The sequence below is a fragment of the Hemiscyllium ocellatum genome, chromosome 15 (genome assembly GCF_020745735.1).
Source record: "Hemiscyllium ocellatum isolate sHemOce1 chromosome 15, sHemOce1.pat.X.cur, whole genome shotgun sequence".
NCBI lineage: Eukaryota > Metazoa > Chordata > Chondrichthyes > Orectolobiformes > Hemiscylliidae > Hemiscyllium > Hemiscyllium ocellatum.
The window spans coordinates 2712098-2731382 of NC_083415.1; the positions used below are offsets into that span (position 1 = coordinate 2712098).

The 19285-nt window shown below is 42.3% G+C and overlaps 1 protein-coding gene across 1 annotated transcript in view; it reads right to left on the bottom strand.

Moving 5' to 3' along the window:
• The window catches only part of LOC132822634 (transcriptional repressor CTCF-like), a 70423-nt gene that overhangs the window by 15807 nt on the left and 35331 nt on the right, over positions 1-19285 (bottom strand). The window contains exons 6-7 of the mRNA XM_060835881.1: positions 3610-3730; positions 1015-1164 (exon numbers count right to left, since the gene is read on the bottom strand). Of these exons, the coding sequence (XP_060691864.1) occupies positions 1015-1164; positions 3610-3730 (271 nt within the window). The remainder of the gene's footprint in view (positions 1-1014; positions 1165-3609; positions 3731-19285) is intronic.

A 19285-nucleotide genomic window follows, 5' to 3' on the forward strand; every position in this document is an offset into this window, starting at 1 on the left:
CATAGATGTCTTGCCACAGTTCACCAAAATATTCCGGCTATTTTAGGTCATCCTCTACCGGGATTGATGGCCAATGGGCTGAGAAGTGGCAGGTGGAGTTTAATTTAGATAAATGTGAGGTGCTGCATTTTGGGAAAGCAAATCTTAGTAGGACTTATACACTAGGGAATGTTGCTGGTTCATAGCTCCTTGAACGTGGAGTCGCAGGTAGAGAGGATAATGAAGAAGGCGTTTGGCATGCTTTCCTTTATTGGTCAGAGTACTGTGTACAAGAGTTGGGAGGTCATGTTGCGGCTTACAGGGCATTGGATGCATATGTGAAACTTGAAAGGGTTTCAGAAAAAATTTACAAGCATGTTGCCAGGGTTGGAGGATTTAAGCTATAGGGAGAGGTTGAATAGGCTAGGGCTGTTTTCCCTGGATCATCGGAGGCTGAGGGGTGATCTTATAGAACTTCATAAAATCATGAGGGGATGGATAGGATAAATAGACAAGGTCTTTTCCCTGGGGTGGGGGAGTCCAGAACTAGAGGGCATAGGTTTAGCATGAGAGGGGAGAGATATAAAAGAGATCTAAGGGGCAATATTTTCACGCAGAGGGTGGTACGTGTATGGAACGAACTGCCAGAGGAAGTGGTGGAGGCTAGTACAATTACAACATTTAAAAATCACTTGGATGGGTATATGAATAGGATGGGTTTGGAGGCATATGGGTCGGGTGCAGGCAGGTGGGACTAGATTGGGTTGGGATAAATGGTCGGCATGGACAAGTTGGACCGAAGGGTCTGTTTCCATGCTGTTCATCTCTATGACTCTAATTGTGGACTGTACCTCCTACTCGCAAAATCAGATCTCACTGAAGGCAGCTGTACTTCTGCAGGGGTCAGACTGAGGGGAAGGATATTTAGATTCTGGCCTCTGGTGCCATTTAAAATGTAAAATTGAGGCTATCGTTGAAGTTTTCATTTCCATTGCCTTTGAGCTACCAAAACTAGCTTTTTCTGGTTGACCTTACCCAAGTCACTTTTTCTTGCAATGATGGCATCACAGTGAGGACAGTGGTATTTGGGCACATTGTCTGTGTGCTTCTGTCGGATGTGCATTTTCATCGTCCCGCTCTGTGTAAAATTAGCCTCGCACACATGGCACTTGTAAGGCTTCTCCCCTATAAAAAAATCAGAAATTACAAGCCTTGTTATTCAGCTCATTACTTATAAATTATAATTAGAACCAAATTACATCTTATTCCATAATACACAAAAACGAATAAGCATTGTAGTAGTAGCTTTGCAGACATTTTTGAGCGTGCAATATCTGCCCCTTGAAATAAAATTTCTAGAGTAAAGAAACCAATGAATGAACGTTAATCACTAAAAACAAAATTATCAGCAAAACCCCATCACTGTAAATTAATTTTAAGAGAACATTAATTCATGGCAAACAGTGAAATTTCTATCTATGGATAACGTGTTATTAAATTAGCTGTTAAGAAGATGAGCAATCTTCTGTAACTAGTCAGCTTTAATTTCCATATCTGATACAAACAATGTGCATGTCTCCAGGTGGATTGATTTAGTAGCATAAACTAAAGAAATCATTTGGTAAAGATTTGAAACAAATCCATGTAAAATGTCAATGAAAGTACCAAGTAAAGATTTCCAGCATGTCAGAAACAGCATTAAGTTGCATCTTAACAATTGACACATGCTAGGCATGAGCACAGATGTACAATTGAGGCTTTGGTCAGACCCACTATGGAATATTGTGAGCTGTTTTGGTCTCTGTGGCTAAGAAAAGATGTGCTGGCCTTGGAGGAGGTCCAGAGAAGGTTTCCAAGAATGATCACAGGGATAAAGGGCTTGTCACATGAAGGGTGGTTGAGAACTCTGGGTCTATACTCAATGAAATTTAGAAGGATGACAATAATCTGACTGAAACTTACAGGATACTAAGCAGCCTGGATAGAGTGGACATGGTGAACATGTTTCTGCTTGTTGGAGAGACTAGAACCCGAGGGCACTGGCTCAGAATGAAGGGATGACCCTTTAGAAATGAGATGAGGAAAGATTTCTTCTGCTAGAAGGTAATAAATCTGTAGAACTCATTGACACAGAGGGTTATGGGGACCAAGTCATTGAATGCATTTAATACAGCGACAGATAGGTTCTCGATTGTTAAGAGGATCAAGGGTTACAGGGACAAGGCTAGAGAATGGGGTTGAGAAACATATCAGTCATGTTCAGCAGAACACACTTGATGGGCCGAATGGCCTTATTCTGCTCCTTATGGTCATAGGTAAGAATTTCAAGTCAAAAGAAAAAGGTTACTGAAGATTCATTTCGGTCAGTTAGTCTTTCTTGTAGAATACCAAACTTGCTTCTTCCAACAGTTTCTTACACAAGTTCAGAATCTTGATTACTACTCTCAGCACAATATAGAGTTGTCACTTTGACACATGCATTCCTTCTTTACAGCTTTTCTTTTCAATGCTTATTTTCTTTCTGTGTACTTTTTTCTCCACCCCTTCAGATTTACTGCCCTGTCTCAGTTCCATAATTGCCGAAGTTCTCCTTAAGCATTCAGATCCCTTGTTTAAGCTTTAAGAGTTAGCACTGGCAGGTTTTTCAAACTAACCCAAAAAACATTTTGTTCAATATCCATACACATTTATATTTCAGGTAGGCAACCAAAAACAATAATTCTGGAAGCTTTTTACCTTCCCTGGCATAGGCCAGAGGCACTCAAACTAATAGAGCAATCCACTCCTCCACCACATTCAACTGTGATGGATCATACTGACAGCAAATGTTGGACACAGTTTAAAAACCACACAACACCAGGTTATAATCCAACTGGTTTATTTGGAAGCACTAGCTTTTGGAGTGCTGCTCCTTCACTAGACAGTTACCTAATGAAGGAGTAGCGCTCCGAAAGGTTGTGCTTCCAATTAAACCTGTTGGACTATAACCTGGTGTTGTGTGATTTTTAACTTTGTCCACCCCAGTCCAACACCAGCTCCTCCACGTCAAAGGTTGGGGCTAACTAAGCAGAGGCGAGCTATCACCTTGGGACCTTCAAATATGCTTCATTCCATGTTGGTGATGTACTTACCATTTGGTCTTTCTGTGGAATCTCTTTACTAAGATAGGATTTTCTGTATGGAACTACCGATCTATTGAGTGGCAGCACTGCTGCCTGAGTGAGTGAGAAGGTATATATTTCAAAGCAGCTTGCAGAATCTGGCTCTGTGTCTGGAAGTTAACAACCAAGAGACTCATTTCTGGTGGTTGTAAATACTCTCTCTTCATTGTAAAGATTATGAGAACCTATGAAACCCTCCACCATATAAACTAACCATACTACTGGTTGACATAATGGTTGGGGTCGTGGTCTGTCTGTTAAGAAGCCTATGAATCTTTGTATTACATCAAATCATACTTCAAAGGAAGGGCTTAAAGATACTAAAAAGACGTTTTCTTACTGCAATAGCAAAATAATAATACTACAAATTTTCACTGTGCAGTTACGATACTAATAAAAGGAAGTCTGCTTAATGGACTGGATAATGCCATAATCCATAGATAGAATAACCAAAATGTCCAGAACATACCTGAGTGAGTTCTCATATGTCGCTTCAGTTTGTATGTATCTCTGCTAGCATAGCTGCAAAATGTGCATGGGAAAGGACGCTCCCCGGTGTGAGAACGGATGTGTCGCTTCAGTTTACTTACCTAATAAGAATAAAATATGAGAATGAAATGTGATATCCGTGGTTTACAATTGAAACTATTAATTAAAGTGAATAACAGAATCTGTAGCATGTAACAACTTTGACTCATTCACTGTATGATGGCCATAACTGCCTTTTTCTCAATTACATCCGAAATCCGTGACCAATATTTTAAGCCCATGATAGGCATGAGGAACTGCAGTGCAAACTTGTTATATGCATAGTGCTACTATTTTCAGGCCTTATTGAATCAACAACACAATTATGGAAATACATCTGCTCTGTCTTCAGGGAAATCTAAATGCATAGCCATGTATGACAATGAACTGGATTGATCTATGCTACAGATACTGGACAATGCTGTAACCATCTGTATTAATTTATTATCACCCTCCTTCGACTGACTGAACTGGTCCTCACTCTGAACAACTTCTCTTTCCAATCCTCCCACTTCCTCCAAACCAAAGCAGTAGCCATGGGCACCCACGGAGGCCCCAGCTATGCCTGCATCTTTGTCGGATATGTGGAACAGCCCATCTTCCGCAGCTACACTGGCACCACTCCCCACTTTTTCCTCCGCTACATCGACGACTGTATCGGTACTACCTCGTGCTCCCATGAGGAGGTTGAACAGTTCATCCCCTTTACCAACACCTTCACCCAGAACTCAAATTTACCTGGACCATCTCAGACTCCTCCCTCCCTTCCTAGACCTCTCCATTTCTATCTCGGTCAACCGACTCAACACGGACATTTACTATAAACCGACCGACTCCCACAGCTACCTAGATTACACCTCCTCCCACCCTGCCTCCTGTAAAAACACCATCCCATATTCCCAATTCCTTCATCTCCATCGCATCTGTTCCCAGGAGGACCAATTCCAATACCGAATAACCCAGATGGCCTCCTTCTTCAAAGACCGCAATTTCCCTTCAGACGTGGTTGGCAATGCTCTCCACCGCATCTGCTCCTCTTCCCGCTTCTCTGCCTTTGAACTCCGCCCCCCTAATCGCCACCAGGACAGAACCCCACTGGTCCTCACCTACCACCCCACCAACCTCCAGATACATCATATCATCCTGCGTTATTTCTGCCACCTCCAAACAGACCCCACCACCAAGGATGTATTTCCCTCCCCTCCCCTATCAACGTTCCAGAATGACCACTCCCTCCGCGACTCCCTTGTCAGGTCCACACCCCCCACCAACCCAACCTCCACTCCCGGCATCTTCCCAAACAACTGCAAGAAATGCAAAACTTGCACCCACATCTCCCCCTCACTTCCCTCCAAGGCTCCAAGGGATCCTTCCATATCTGCCACAAATTCACCTGCACCTCCACACACATCATTTACTGCATACGCTGCACCCGATGTGGTCTCCTCTACATTGGAGAGACAGGCCGCCTACTTGCGGAACATTTCAGAGAACACCTCTGGGACACCCGCACCAACCAACCCAACCACCCCGTGGCTGAACACTTTAACTTCCCCCTCCCACTCCACCAAGGACATGCAGGTCATTGGCTTCCTCCATCGCCAGACCATAGCAACACGACGCCTGGAGGAAGAGCGCCTCATCTTCCGCCTAGGAACCCTCCAACCACAAGGGATGAATGCAGATATCTTCAGTTTTCTCATTTCCCCTCCCCCCACCTTATCTCAGTCCCAACCCTCGGAATCAGCACCACCTTCTTGACCTGTAGTCTTCTTTCTGACCTCTCTGCCCCACCCCCTCTCTGCCCTATCACCCTCACCTTAACCTCCTTCCACCTATCGCATTCCCAACGCCCCTCCCCCAAGTCCCTCCTCCCTACCTTTTATCTTAGCCTGCTTGGCACACCTTCCTCATTCCTGAAGAAGGGCTTATGCCCGAAACGACGATTCTCCTGTTCCTTGGATGCTGCCTGACCTGCTGCGCTTTTCCAGCAACACATTTTTCAGCTTTGATCTCCAGCATCTGCAGTCCTCACTTTCTCCTAGTTAATTTATTATCAGCACATCTCAAAATTTTAGACAAGGTCTGACACTGTGTGGCTTTGTATAAATTATCATGATATGGCCTTTCTTCAAAGCTATATTTCATGGCTGCCTAGCTCCTCTTAAATCACTTACTTTCAATAAACTGTAGTTTCACCTGCCCCTTCAGGTGGAGGGATGGAAAACATCCCATAGCTCTATTCAAAGAGAAGCAGGAGAATTCTCCTGGTACTTGGTGTAACGTTTATCCCTGAATCAAAACAGACTACTTGGTCATTTATCTCACAAATACAGATGATAGTACCCTATGTGTAAACTGTCTGTCTGCTTTCCTACCAAACAATGACTGCACTTCCTAAGTATTCCACTGGCTGTAAAGCATTTGAAACATTCAGAAGTTTCAAAACATATTGCTTACTATAGATCACAGATTAAAAGTCAACTTCTGAAGTTTTGAAAAATCGTCCCAAAACAGGGATGACCAATGTACTGAGTATAATACACGAACCAATATGCAAACTAAAATGTGCAGCTAGCCACCATTTTGAAATACGGTTAAAATGCAAAGCCTGAAATTCAAATTAAATCAATGCAACATTTTATTCAATTAAATAATTCTGCAAGGGGTAGAACCTTTTAAAACAGTCAAATTCAATATCTTCAGCATATGATGCTGCTAAGAGTTAATCAAACTCTTCCTGAGTCCACTTGGTTTTGACACCATTATAATGTTCTCTCTTTGGTCAGGTTTAGCACTTTCTGTTTCAGAATCAACAATTCATCTTTCTCTCCATCCATGAATTGGACATTCCACATTTTTTGAATGATCTGATGGAAGTTTATACACCAGATGCATATCAGGAAACCATAAAATTAAGGGGGAGCATATAAATAAACTCCATAGAAGAAACTTCAAGGACTTGAAAACTTTATCCAGCATAAATAAATATTATGTGGGTAGCAGAATAGGTCAGAGAGCCAGATCTGTCAATCACAAGCAACGTTTTCCCTGCGAGCAGCTGTTTCAGTCTCTAATATTGTCTAGACACTCCAGTGGGTGAGTAGGCACTGAAATGCCATTGCTTGGCATACTGGATATTAGGAACTTTGGGGTGGGTGGAGGGAAATGGCATGTAGTTTATCAAAATCCATTGAGGAAGGAAATGTGGGGTGACTAGCTTGGCGTGGAGGCAGGGGTAAGACATGAGGAATTTCTTTCAAAATGTTCCCTCATTCAGACTATGTTTCAATGACTCCTCTGAGGTGCCATGAACCAGGTGTCCACTGAAAGTTGGCCCAACTTCACAATTCCACGATGAATAAAGAGGATTAGGTCATACTTATTGCCAAGATGGAACTGGTCAAGTTGGGAACGTAGACTAGGAGAAAGTGAGGACTGCAGATGCTGGGGATCAGAGTCGAGATTGATGAAGGGCTGATGAAGGGCTTATGCACGAAACGTCAATTCTCCTGCTCCTCAGATGATGCCTGACCTGCTGTTCCAGCACCCCTCTTGATTGGGAATGTAGGCTTACAATCCAAACCTGTCAAACTCCTATACTTGGGGCACTAGGACCATAAAAACCAAGCCCTTTGTGATTGGTTTTCTCCATCTCCCATCCATGCTGAGTGAATGTGTTTCTCAAATGATTTGTTAACATACACATCCAAAGATTTGTATAACTAAAGTGTGTTACTTCATGGCAGGCAGATTTTGACCTCATCAGTTCTACTGGATTTAAACATGTCCCACATTAATAAGCAACACTCTTTACGTAAGTTACCAGGATGCCTGTTCCATATATTATTAATTAACAACTTCACTCTGTCATCTTCTGTCTAATTGTTTTCATGGAGATGCAGAAAAATCCTACTGGGAACTTGATTTTAACATGATTCGTCCCTGTTTTGGGAGGATTTTTAAAGCTATGGAAGTTGACTTTTAATCTGTGATCTATGGTAAACAATGTTTTGAAACCTCTGAATGTTCAAAATACTTTACAGACAGTGGAATACTTTGGAAGTGTAGTCATTGTCTGGTTGGAAACTGGTTAAACTGATTGCACAGAGGATGATAAATGCTGTTCTGAGGAAGGGTCACTGGACCTGAAATGTTAACTTTGCTTCCTCTCCACAGATGCTGTCAGACCAGAAGATCATAAGACAGAGGAGCAGAAATTAGGCCATTCAGCTCATCGCGTCTGTTCCACCATTCAATCATGGCTGATGTGTTTCTCAACCCCATTCTCCCACTTTCTCCCTGTAACCCTTGATAATCAAGAACCTATCTTTCTCCATCGTAAATATACTCAATGACCTGGCTTCCACAATCTTCTGTGGCAGTGAATTCTATAGATTCACTACTCTCTGGCTGAAGAGCTTTCTCCTTATCTCCCTCAGGTCCTAGTCTCTCCTACCAACAGAAACATCTTCCCAACATCCACTCTGCCCAGGCAATTCAGAATTCTGCAAGTTTCAATTAAATCCCCCTTTATCCTTCTGAACTCAATACAGACTCAGAGTCCTCAAACGTTCCTCCTATGTTAAACAGTACAGATCTGCTCTAAGTACTCCAACTGGGGTTGAACCTGGGTCTTGCATAACTGCAGCAGAACTTCTGCATTCTTGTACTCAAATCTTCCAGGTATAAAGGCTAGTATTAGCTCTCTTGATTATTTTCTGCACCTGTTTGTTACATTTTAAAGATCTATGCTCATGAACCCAAGTCTCTTTGGACATCCACTGTATTTAATTTCATATCATATAGACAGCACCAACCAAACTTTCTCAGTCCAACCAAACATTTGCTTACAAGAACTCCATCTGCCACAGTTTTGCCCGTTCATTTAATCTTTCAATATCCCTTTTCCTACTTTTTATCCCTTTGACATGCCATTCTCTAAATCATTAATTAATAATGTGAATAATTAATACCCTAACACAGATCCTTGTAGGACACCATTGGTCACACACCACCAATTTTAGTAGCTATCCATTGTCCCTACTTTCTGTCACCTGCCACTCAATCATTGTCAGAAATTTATCAGTAACTTGCCCTCAATTTCATGGGCTTCCACCTTAATTAACAACCTCTTCCAGACTTGTCTTCTGGAAAATAAACAACATCCATAGGCATTACACTGTCTATTACCTTAGTTACCACTTCAAGCAATTTAATCAGGTTTGTCAGGTATGAATCCATGCTGATTGTCTGTAATTAACTGAAAATTTTCACGGAGTTCAGTTACCACATCCTTGAATATAGGCTCCAATAATTTCTTCATCACAGATGTTACGCTAAGTGGTCCCTAATTATTTGGTTTCCCTCTTTTGCCCCTCTTAAAAAGCAGAGAGACATCTTCAATTTTCCAATCCAGAGGAATGACTCCTGTGACTATGGAACTCTGAAAGATTACAGTTAGGGCATCTACAATGTGCTTCCCTACTTCCTTTAACATCTTCAGATGGAAACCAACAGGTCCTGGGATTTATCACTCTTTAATTCAATTTAGTTCATCAATAACTTTCCCTCCATCATACGGTCAGAAGTGGGGATGTTTGCCAATGAATGCACAATGTTCAGTACTATTCACAACCCCTCAGATACTGAAGCTCTCCATGTCCAAAAGCAACAAGATCTGAACAATATCTAGGCTTGGGTTAACAAATGGCAAATAATATTCATGCTACACAAATACCAGGCTATGACCATCACCATTAACAGACAAACTAACCATTGCCCTTTGACAATTAATGGTGTTACCATCACTGAATCCCCCATTATCAACATCCTGGGAATTACCATAGATCAGAAACTCAATTGTATTTGCCACGTAAACACAGTGTCACCTAAAGCAGGTCAGAAACTAGGAATACTGCGGCGAGTAACTCACGTCCTGACTCCCCAAATCCTATCCACCATCTACAAGGAACAAGTCAGGAGCGAAATAGAAAACTTCCCACTTGCCTGGATTAGTGCAGCCCCAACAATCTCAAGAACTTAACACCATCCACAACAAAGCAGCCCGCTTGATTGGCACTACATCCACAAATATCAACTCCATCCACCACCAATGCTCAGTAGCAGCAATATGTACTATCAAGATGCACTGCAGCAATTCAGCAATGATCCGCAGACAGCACCTTCCAAATTCACAACCACTTCCATCTAGAAGGACAAGGGCAGCGGATATATGGGAACGCTACCACTTTCAAGTTCCCCTCCAAGCCACTCACTAACTTGACATGGAAATATATAACTGCTCCTTCACTGTTGCTGGGTCAAAATCATGGAATTTCCTCCCAAAGGACATTGTGGGTCAACAGGTGGGCTGCAGCAGTTCAAAAAGGCACCTCACCACCATCTTCTCAAGGGCAAATGGGGATGAGCAATAAATTCTGGTCAGACAGCAACTCCCATAGCCCACAAATGAATATATAAAAAAGATTTCCTCATTACCAATGTTTTATTTGTGTTAATTTTATTCAGACCCTCTTCCCAATCTACTATTAAATTCCGCAGGAATACCAGCAAGCTAACCTTTTTTTTACTGTAAGTACTTGAGCAAAGTAATTATTCAACATGTCTGCCATTTTTCATAGTCGTTCCATAGCACTTTCAGTCTTTATTGGGCCAATATTGCTCCTGACTACCCACTTTCCCTTTATGTACAAGAAAAATGCTTCTTATTTATTTTGATGTCCTGGGCAAGTGTTCTTCTGTGATTCCATTTAGTGGCTCTTACATGTTGCTTTATGGCCCTTTGCTGGTCTTTGAATTTTCTCCATTCCGCAAGATCTTTGCTGCGTTTTGTATGTTTGTAAGCTGTTTCTTTTAGTTTATTGCTGTCCCTTATCTGTTTAATTGTTCATGGTTCAAGTGGAGATTTTCCCTTTCAGCGATATAAACTGGTGTTGTATTGTGTTAAATGGTTCTTTAAACACTCCCCACTGTTCTTCAGTTGAAAATCAGACAACACTAGGCTATAGTCCAACAGGTTTAATTGGAAGCACACTAGCTTTCAGCTGTGTTACCCATTAGCAGAATTTCCCAGTTTATGGTGGACAGTTTCTGTCTCATCTCATTAATGTAGACCTTACCTAAATCTAAAACTTGAGCAGCTTTCAAATGCTACATTGATTTCAATAATGTTACAATCATTATTTGATAAACGTCCACACACAATTGGGCGGCACAGTGGCACAGTGGTTAGCACTGCTGCCTCACAGTGCCAGAGACCTGGGTTCAATTCCCGACTCAGGCGACTGTGTGGAGTTAGCACATTCTCCCCGTGTCTGCGGGGGTTTCCTCCCACAGTCCAAAGATGTGCAGGTCAGGTGAATTGGTCATGCTAAATTGCTCTAGTGTTAGATTATGGGTAGGTGGCGGGTCGGTGTGGACTTGTTGTTTCCACACTGTAAATGATCTAATCTAATCTAATTAGGTTACCAATTAAATCCGGCCCATTACTTATTATTAAATCCAATATTGCTTGTAGGAAAATATCCTGGGCAAATTCACTCCCTTTCTGTCAAGTATTTGTCTACCTCTCCCAATCTGTGTTAAAAATCAAAATCCCCTATTATTACTACTCAGGCATTGTTATCTAATTTTCTAATTTCTGCATTTATAAAATTTTGTACTAGCTCTGTACCCAACACCTACTACTGTTCAGATCCTTTACTGTTCCATCCATACAGTCTTCACTGGATATTTCCCCTTTGTTATATCCTGCCTCACCTGTTAAGTAAATTTGTTTTGAATTAGTAAGGCCACTTCCACCCCTCTGCTATTTTCCCTGTCCATTCTGAAAACCTCCTAACTTGGTATACTTAGTTCCCAAACCTGACCATTCTGCAGCTATGTCTCAATAATCTCCAATGTGAAGCTGAGCCAGCAGCTCAATTAATTTCCAGTGTATTCCTTCCTCTCTCTGCATTTGCATCTAGAACTCTCACCTGAGCGATACATTGTAAGCTGTCCCTCAGCAATGACATTTTACTTACCTGTTTATTATTTGCCTTTTAGCATAATCAATATACTATAAGCCTATAAGACCACAAGACATAGGAGTGGAAGTAAGGCCATTCGGCCCATCGAGTCCACTCCGCCATTCAATCATGGCTGATGGGCATTACAACTCCACTTACCAGCATTCTCCCCGTAGCCCTTAATTCCTCGAGACATCAAGAATCTATCAATCTCTGCATTGAAGACATTTAGCGTACTGGCCTCCACTGCACTCTGCGGCAATGAATTCCACTGGCCCACCACTCTGGCTGAAGAAATGTCTCCGCATTTCTGTTCAGAATTGACCCCCTCTAATTCTAAGGCCCATGTCCACGGGTCCTAGTCTCCTCGCCTGACGGTAACAATTTCCTAACGTCCACCCTTTCCAAGCCATGTATTATCTTGTAAGTTTCTATTAAGTCTCCCCTTAATCTTCTAAACTCCAATGAATACAATCCCAGGATCCTCAGCTGTTCCTCGTATGTTAGACCAACCATTCCAGGGATCATCCGTGAATCTCCGCTGGACACGATCCAGTGCCAGTATGTCCTTCCTGAGGTGTGGGGACCAAAACTGGACACAGTACTCCAAATGGGGTCTAACCAGAGCTTTATAAAGTCTCAGTAGCACAACGATGCTTTTATATTCCAACCCTCTTGAGATAAATGACAACATTGCATTCGCTTTCTTAATCACGGACTCAACTTGCATGTTTACCTTTAGAGAATCCTCGACTAGCACTCCCAGATCCCTTTGTACTTTGGCTTTACGAATTTTCTCACCGTTTAGAAAGTAGTCTATGCTTTTATTCTTTTTTCCAAAGTGCAAGACCTCGCATTTGCTCACATTGAATTCCATCAGCCATTTCCTGGACCACGTTTCCCAAACTGTCTAGATCCTTCTGTAGCCTCCCCACTTCCTCAGTACTACCTGCCTGTCCACCTAACTTCGTATCATTGGCAAACTTCGCTAGAATGCCCCCAGTCCCTTCATCCAGATCATTAATATATAATGTGAACAGCTGCGGCCCCAATACTGAACCCTGCGGGACACCGCTTGTCACCGGCTGCCATTCCGAAAAAGAACCTTTTATCCCAACTCTCTGCCTTCTGTCAGACAGCCAATCCTCAATCCATACCAGTAGCTTACCTCGAACACCGTGGGCACTCATCTTGCTCAGCAGCCTCCCATGTGGCACCTTATCAAAAGCCTTTTGGAAGTCTAGACAGACCACATCCACTGGGTTTCTCTGGTCTAACCTACTTGTCACCTCTTCAAAGAATTCCAACAGGTTTGTCAGACACGACCTCCCCTTACTAAATCCATGTTGACTTGTTCTAATCAGACTCTGCTCTTCCAAGAATTTAGAAACCTCATCCTTAATGATGGATTCCAGAATTTTACCAACAACCGAGGTCAGGATAATTGGCCTATAATTTTCCATCTTTTGTCTTGATCCTTTCTTGAACAAGGGGGTTACAACAGCGATCTTCCAATCATCCGGAACTTTCCCTGACTCCAGTGACTTATGAAAGATCTCAACCAATGCCTCCGCTATTTCCTCAGCCACCTCTCTCAGAACTATAGGGTGTATCCCATCGGAGCCAGGAGATTTATCAATTTTAAGATCTTTTAGCTTTTCTAGCACTTTCTCTTTTGTAATGGCAACCATACTCAACTCAGCCCCCTGACTCCCTTTAATTGTTGGGATATTACTCATGTTTTCCATTGTGAAGACTGACGCAAAGTACTTGTTAAGTTCTCCTGCTATTTCCTTATCTCCCATCACTAGCTTCCAGCATCAGTTTGAAGTGGCCCAATGTCTACTTTTGGGTAAAAAATGAGGTCTGCAGATGCTGGAGATCACAGTTGAAAATGTGTTGCTGGTTAAAGCACAGCAGGTCAGGCAGCATCCAAGGAACCTTGGATGCTGCCTGACCTGCTGTGCTTTAACCAGCAACACATTTTCAACAATGTCTACTTTTGCCTGTCGTTTGTTTCTTATGTATTGAAAGAAACTATTACTATCATTTCTAATATTACTGGCTAGCCTACCTTCATATTTGATCCTCTCCTTCCTTTATTTCTCTCTTTGTAATCCTCTGTTCGTTTTTGTAGCCTTCCCAATCTTCTGATTTCCCACAGCTCTTGGCCACTTTATAGGATCTCTCTTTTTCTTTAATACATTTCCTGACTTCCTTTGTCTAATCCCTCCCCGGATAGTCTTTCTTTTCTTGAGGATGAACCTCTGTACAGTGCCCTCAATTATACCCACAAACTCCTGCCATTTTTGCTCTACTGTCTTCCCCGCTAGCCTCTGCTTCCAGTCTATTTTTGTCAGTTCCTCTCTCATGCCCTCATAATTATCTTTATTTAACTGTAACACCATTACATCTGATTTTGTCTTCTCTCTTTCAAACTGCAGACTGAACTCTACCATATTATGATCGCTGCTTCCTAAGGGTTCCCTTACTTTAAGATCTTTTATAAAGTCTGGTTCATTACAAAGCACTAGGTCCAGAATAGCCTGCTCCCTTGTGGGCTCCATGACAAGCTGTTCCAAAAAGCCATCCTGTCAGCATTCCATGAATTCCCTTTCTTTGGATCCACTGGCAACATTATTTACCCAGTCCACCTGCATATTGAAGTCTCCCAGGATCACCGTGACCTTGCCTTTCTGACATGCCTTCTCTATTTTCCGGTACATGTTGCGCCCCTGGTCCTGACCCCTGTTAGGAGGTCTGTACATAACTCCCATTATGGTTTTTTTGCCTTTGTGGTTCCTCAACTCCACCCACACAGACTCCATATCATCTGACGCTATGTCATTCAGTGCCATAGATTTAATTTTGTTCTTGACTAACAAGGCAACCCCACCCCCTCTGCCCACCTCCCTGTCTTTTCGAAAAGTTGAAAATCCTTGGACGTTTAACTGCCAGTCCTGACCCCCTGTAACCACGTCTCTGTGATGTCTACCACATCATAATTATTCACTATGATCTGTGCCATTAGTTCATCTGCTTTGTTATGAATGCTACGAGCATTCAGGTAAAGTGCCTTAATGCTAACTTTATCATTAGAGATAGTGGAAGTCATAAGATGTCCTAAGTTATCCTTCCTTTTTGCTGCTTTCCCAGTCTGTCTCGAGTTTAAATCCGCCTGCACATATGCTATCCTGTTGCTTATCTTTCCATTTAACTCCATACTCCCTGTCACTTTCACTTTCCCTTCCCCCCAACTCATAAGTTTAAAGTCCTATTAACCACCTATTTATCCTCTTCGCTAGAACGGTACAGATCCCCCCGTTCCAAAACTGATGCCAATGCCCCATGAAGTGGAATCCCTCTTTCCCACAGCAATCCCTTAGCCACGTGTTTACTTCCCTTATTTTCTTATCCCTGTGCCAATTGGCACTACTTAAACTTTTGCCATTATCTGCTGTATCTGAAATAGGATGCCTGACTGGTTCTCCGCTGTCATGTTACAGAGTGATTTTGAGACTGTATTACCTCCCCAGAGCCCTCTCCTCCTCATTTATTAATTTAAAATCCTTGTGACCACCCTATTTAGCTTTTCCACTAAGACACTGATCCCAATCAGTTAAGGTGGAACTTATTTCAACAGTACACATCTTTTCAGTCCCAAAACTGAAATGGAGCCTCTTTATCCCCCATTCCCTTAGTGTTTACTTCTACTTTGCCAATTTTACTCTATGCCAATTTATACGTGGCTTGGGTAATAATCCAGAGATGTTCTTTAATTTTGCTCTTAATTCCTGATATTCCCTGAACAGGATCTATTATCAATGTTGTTGATTCAACATGGTCCACAATAACTGTATCCTCCCTGTCCTGATCTAATATCCTTTGAAGACAAAGCAAGAGTTGAACAGACAAAGGAGTGTACATACAACCCACTGTTAATAGGCTGACGGCTATTCACTTTCTGTCCAACCATCTTTCTCTTTGAGCTCTATCTCCAGCTGCCATTTACTCCTTAACCCGGCGCTCGCGCCTCCCCCCCCCCCCCGCCCCCCCGCCATGCAAAAACACCTTTTTCCGAGCAACCATCAGTTATGAAGAAGGGCCACTGGACCCAAAACACTAACTCTGATTTCTCTCCACAGATGTTGCCAGACCTGCTGATTTTTTCCATCAATTTTTGTTTTGTACCTTAATTTTGAGTTAATTTTGAAGACACATACAAGACATTATTTATTAAAAGTATGATAACATCTTTTGCTTTGGGCATGCAGGAAACAGTTCTCACCATCCAAGAGTAAATGATTAAAGCATTGACAATTTAAATAGTTACCTGGAAGCTCCATATTATTTTCAGTGCATTTCATTTGGTAGCAAAATGAAACAGATATTCATTTGACCTTTCTGCTACAAATTAAATTCCCCATTATGTTTGCAGCATTCTATAGAAAATTGCCTCAACACAAGGAATCTGAGATGCTGTATGCGATGTGCTCAAATTTATTGCAATCTATTCAAATTGTCCTTCACAGAGTCATACAGATGTATAACACGGAAACAGACCCTTCGGACCAATTCCTCCATGCCAACCAGATATCCTAAGTTAATCTAGACCCATTTACTAGCGCTTGGACCACATCCCTCTAAACCCTTCCTATTCATAGACCTATCCAGATGCCTTTTTAATTGTACCAGCCTCCACCACTTCCTCTGGCAGCTCATTCCATACACGTACCATCCTCTGCATGAAAATATTGCCCCTAAGGTCCCTTTTATATCTCTCCCCTCTCACCCTGAACCCATGCCCTCTCGTTCTGGACTCCCCCACCCCAGGGAAAAGACCTTGTCTATTTGTCCTATCCATGTCCCTCATGATTTTATGAACTTCTATATGTCACCCCTCAGCCTCCGACGCTCCAGAGAAAACAGCCCCAGCCTATTCAGCCTTTCTCCAACCTGGCAACATTCTTGTAAATCTTTTCTGAACCCTTTCAAGGTTCACAACATCCTTGCGATAGGAAGGAGACCAGAATTGCACGCAGTATTCCAAAAGTACCCTAACCAACGTCCTGTGCAGCCACAACATCACTTCCCAAATCCTATACTCAATGCTCTGGCCCACAATGGAAAGCATACCAAACACCTTCTTCACTATACCATCTATCTGCGACACTACTTTCAAGGAGCTATGAACCTGCACTGCAAGGTCTCTTTGCTCAGCAACACTCCCCAGGACATTACCATTAAGTGTATAAGTCCTGCTCTGATTTGCTTTTCTGAAATTTACCTCTCATTTACCTAAATTAAACTCCATTTGCCACTCCTCAGCCCATTGGCCCATCTGATCAAGATCCCTTTGTACTCTGAGGTAACCTTCTCCCTGTCCGCTACACCTCTAATTATAGTGTCATCAAACATACTAACTATACCTCCTATGTTCACATCAAATCATTTACAAAAAATGATGAAAAGCAATGGATCCAGCACTGATCCTTGTGGCACACACCTCCATTCTGAAAAGCAATCCTCCACCACCACCCTCTATCTTCTACCTTCAAGCTAGTTCTGTATCCAAATGGCTACTTCTCCCAGTATTCCATGAGATCTAACCTTGCTAACCAGTCTCCTGAGGAACCTTTTCGAACACCTTACTGACGTCCATATAGATCACGTCCACCGCTCTGCCCTCATCAATCCTCTTTATTACTTCTTCAATAAAACTCAATCAAGTTCATGAGACATGATTTCCCATGCACAAAGCAATTTGGCTATCCCTAATTAGTCCTTGCCTCCCAAATACATGTAAATCCTGTCCCTCAGGATTCCCTCCAACAATTTGCCCAACACAGATGTCAGGTTTATCGGTCTATAGTTTCCTTGCTTTTCCTTACCACCTTTCTTAAATAGTGGCATCACATTAGCCAACCCTCCGGCACCTCATCTGTGACTATCAACAATATAAATATCTCAGCAAGGGGCCCAGTCTTAAACTACCCTAGCTTCCCACAGAGTTCAAGGATACACCTGATCAAATACTGGGGAATTATCCCCTTCTATGTGTTTCAAGACATCCAGCACTTCCTCCTCTGTAATATGGACATCTTTCAAGATGTCACCAGTTATTTCCTCACATTCCATATCTTCCATGTCCTTCTCCACAGTAAAAACTGATGCAAGATACTCGTTTAGTATCTTCGCCATCTCCTGTGGCTGCACACAAAGGCTGCCTTGCTGATCTTTGAAGGGCCCGATTATCTCCCTAGGTTACCCTTTTGTCCTTAATGTCTTTATAAAAATCCTTTGGATTCTTCTTAGCCCTATTTGCCAAAGCTATTACATCCCCCTTTTTCCCTCCTGATTTCCCTCAAGTATACTCCTACTGCCTTTATACTCTTCTAAGGAGTATAATGTCTATACCTGACGTATGCTTCCTTCTTTTTCTTAACCTAAACCTCAGTTTCTCTAGTCATCCAGCATTCCCTACACATACCAGCCTTTCCTTTCACCCCAACAGGAATATACTGTCTCTGGACTCGTTATCTCATTTCTGAAGGCTTCCCATTTTGCAGCCATCCCTTTACCTGCGAACATCTGCCCCCAATCAGCTTTTGAAATTTCTTGCCTAATACCGTCAAAATTAGCCTTCCTCCAATTTAGAACTTCAACTTTTGGATCTGGTGTAATCTTTTTCATCATTATTTTAAAACCAATAGAATTATGGTCGCTGGCCCCAAAGTGCTCCCCCACTGACACTTCAGTTACCTGCCCAGCCTTATTTCCCAAGAGTAGGTCAAGTTTTGCACCTTCTCTAGTAGGCACATTCACATATTGAATCACAAAATTTTCTCGTACACAGTTAACAAATTCTTCTCCATCTCAACCCTTAACACTAAAGCAGTCCCAGTCTATGTTTGGAAAATTAAAATCCCCTACCATAACCACCTTATTATTCTTACAGATAACTGAAATCTCATTACACATTTGTTTCCCAATTTCCTGCTGACTATTAGGGGGTCTATAATACAATCCCAATAAGGTGATCATCCCTTTCTTATTTCTTAGTTCCACCCAAATAATTTCCCTGAATGTATTTCCAGGAATATACGCCTGAAGTACAGCAATAATGCTATCACATCAAAACTCCATTCCCTCACCTCTCCTGCCCTCCTATAGTATTTATATCCTGGAACATTAAGCTGCCAGTCCTGTCCATACCTAAGCCACATTTCTGTAATCGCTACGATATCTCAGTCCCATGCCCTGAGTTTATCTGCTTCCCAACAATGCAAAGTGGACAAGCAGATACTGATTGCCAACTTCAGTACCCATGAGGATGGCCTCAATCGGGACTTTGGTTTCATGTCACACTATAGGTGACCCCACTGCACTATATACTCTTTCACTCACACACTTACACACATGCAAGCACACACGCTCTCACATGCACGCTCTCTTTCTCTCTCTCTCCTGTACATAACAGACGTGAGAGATGGCACGGGGCAGGGTGGGATTTGGTACATGGACACACAAGATGGCCACTGAGCCATAAGTTGGCCACTTGACACACAAAATGGTCGCTGGACT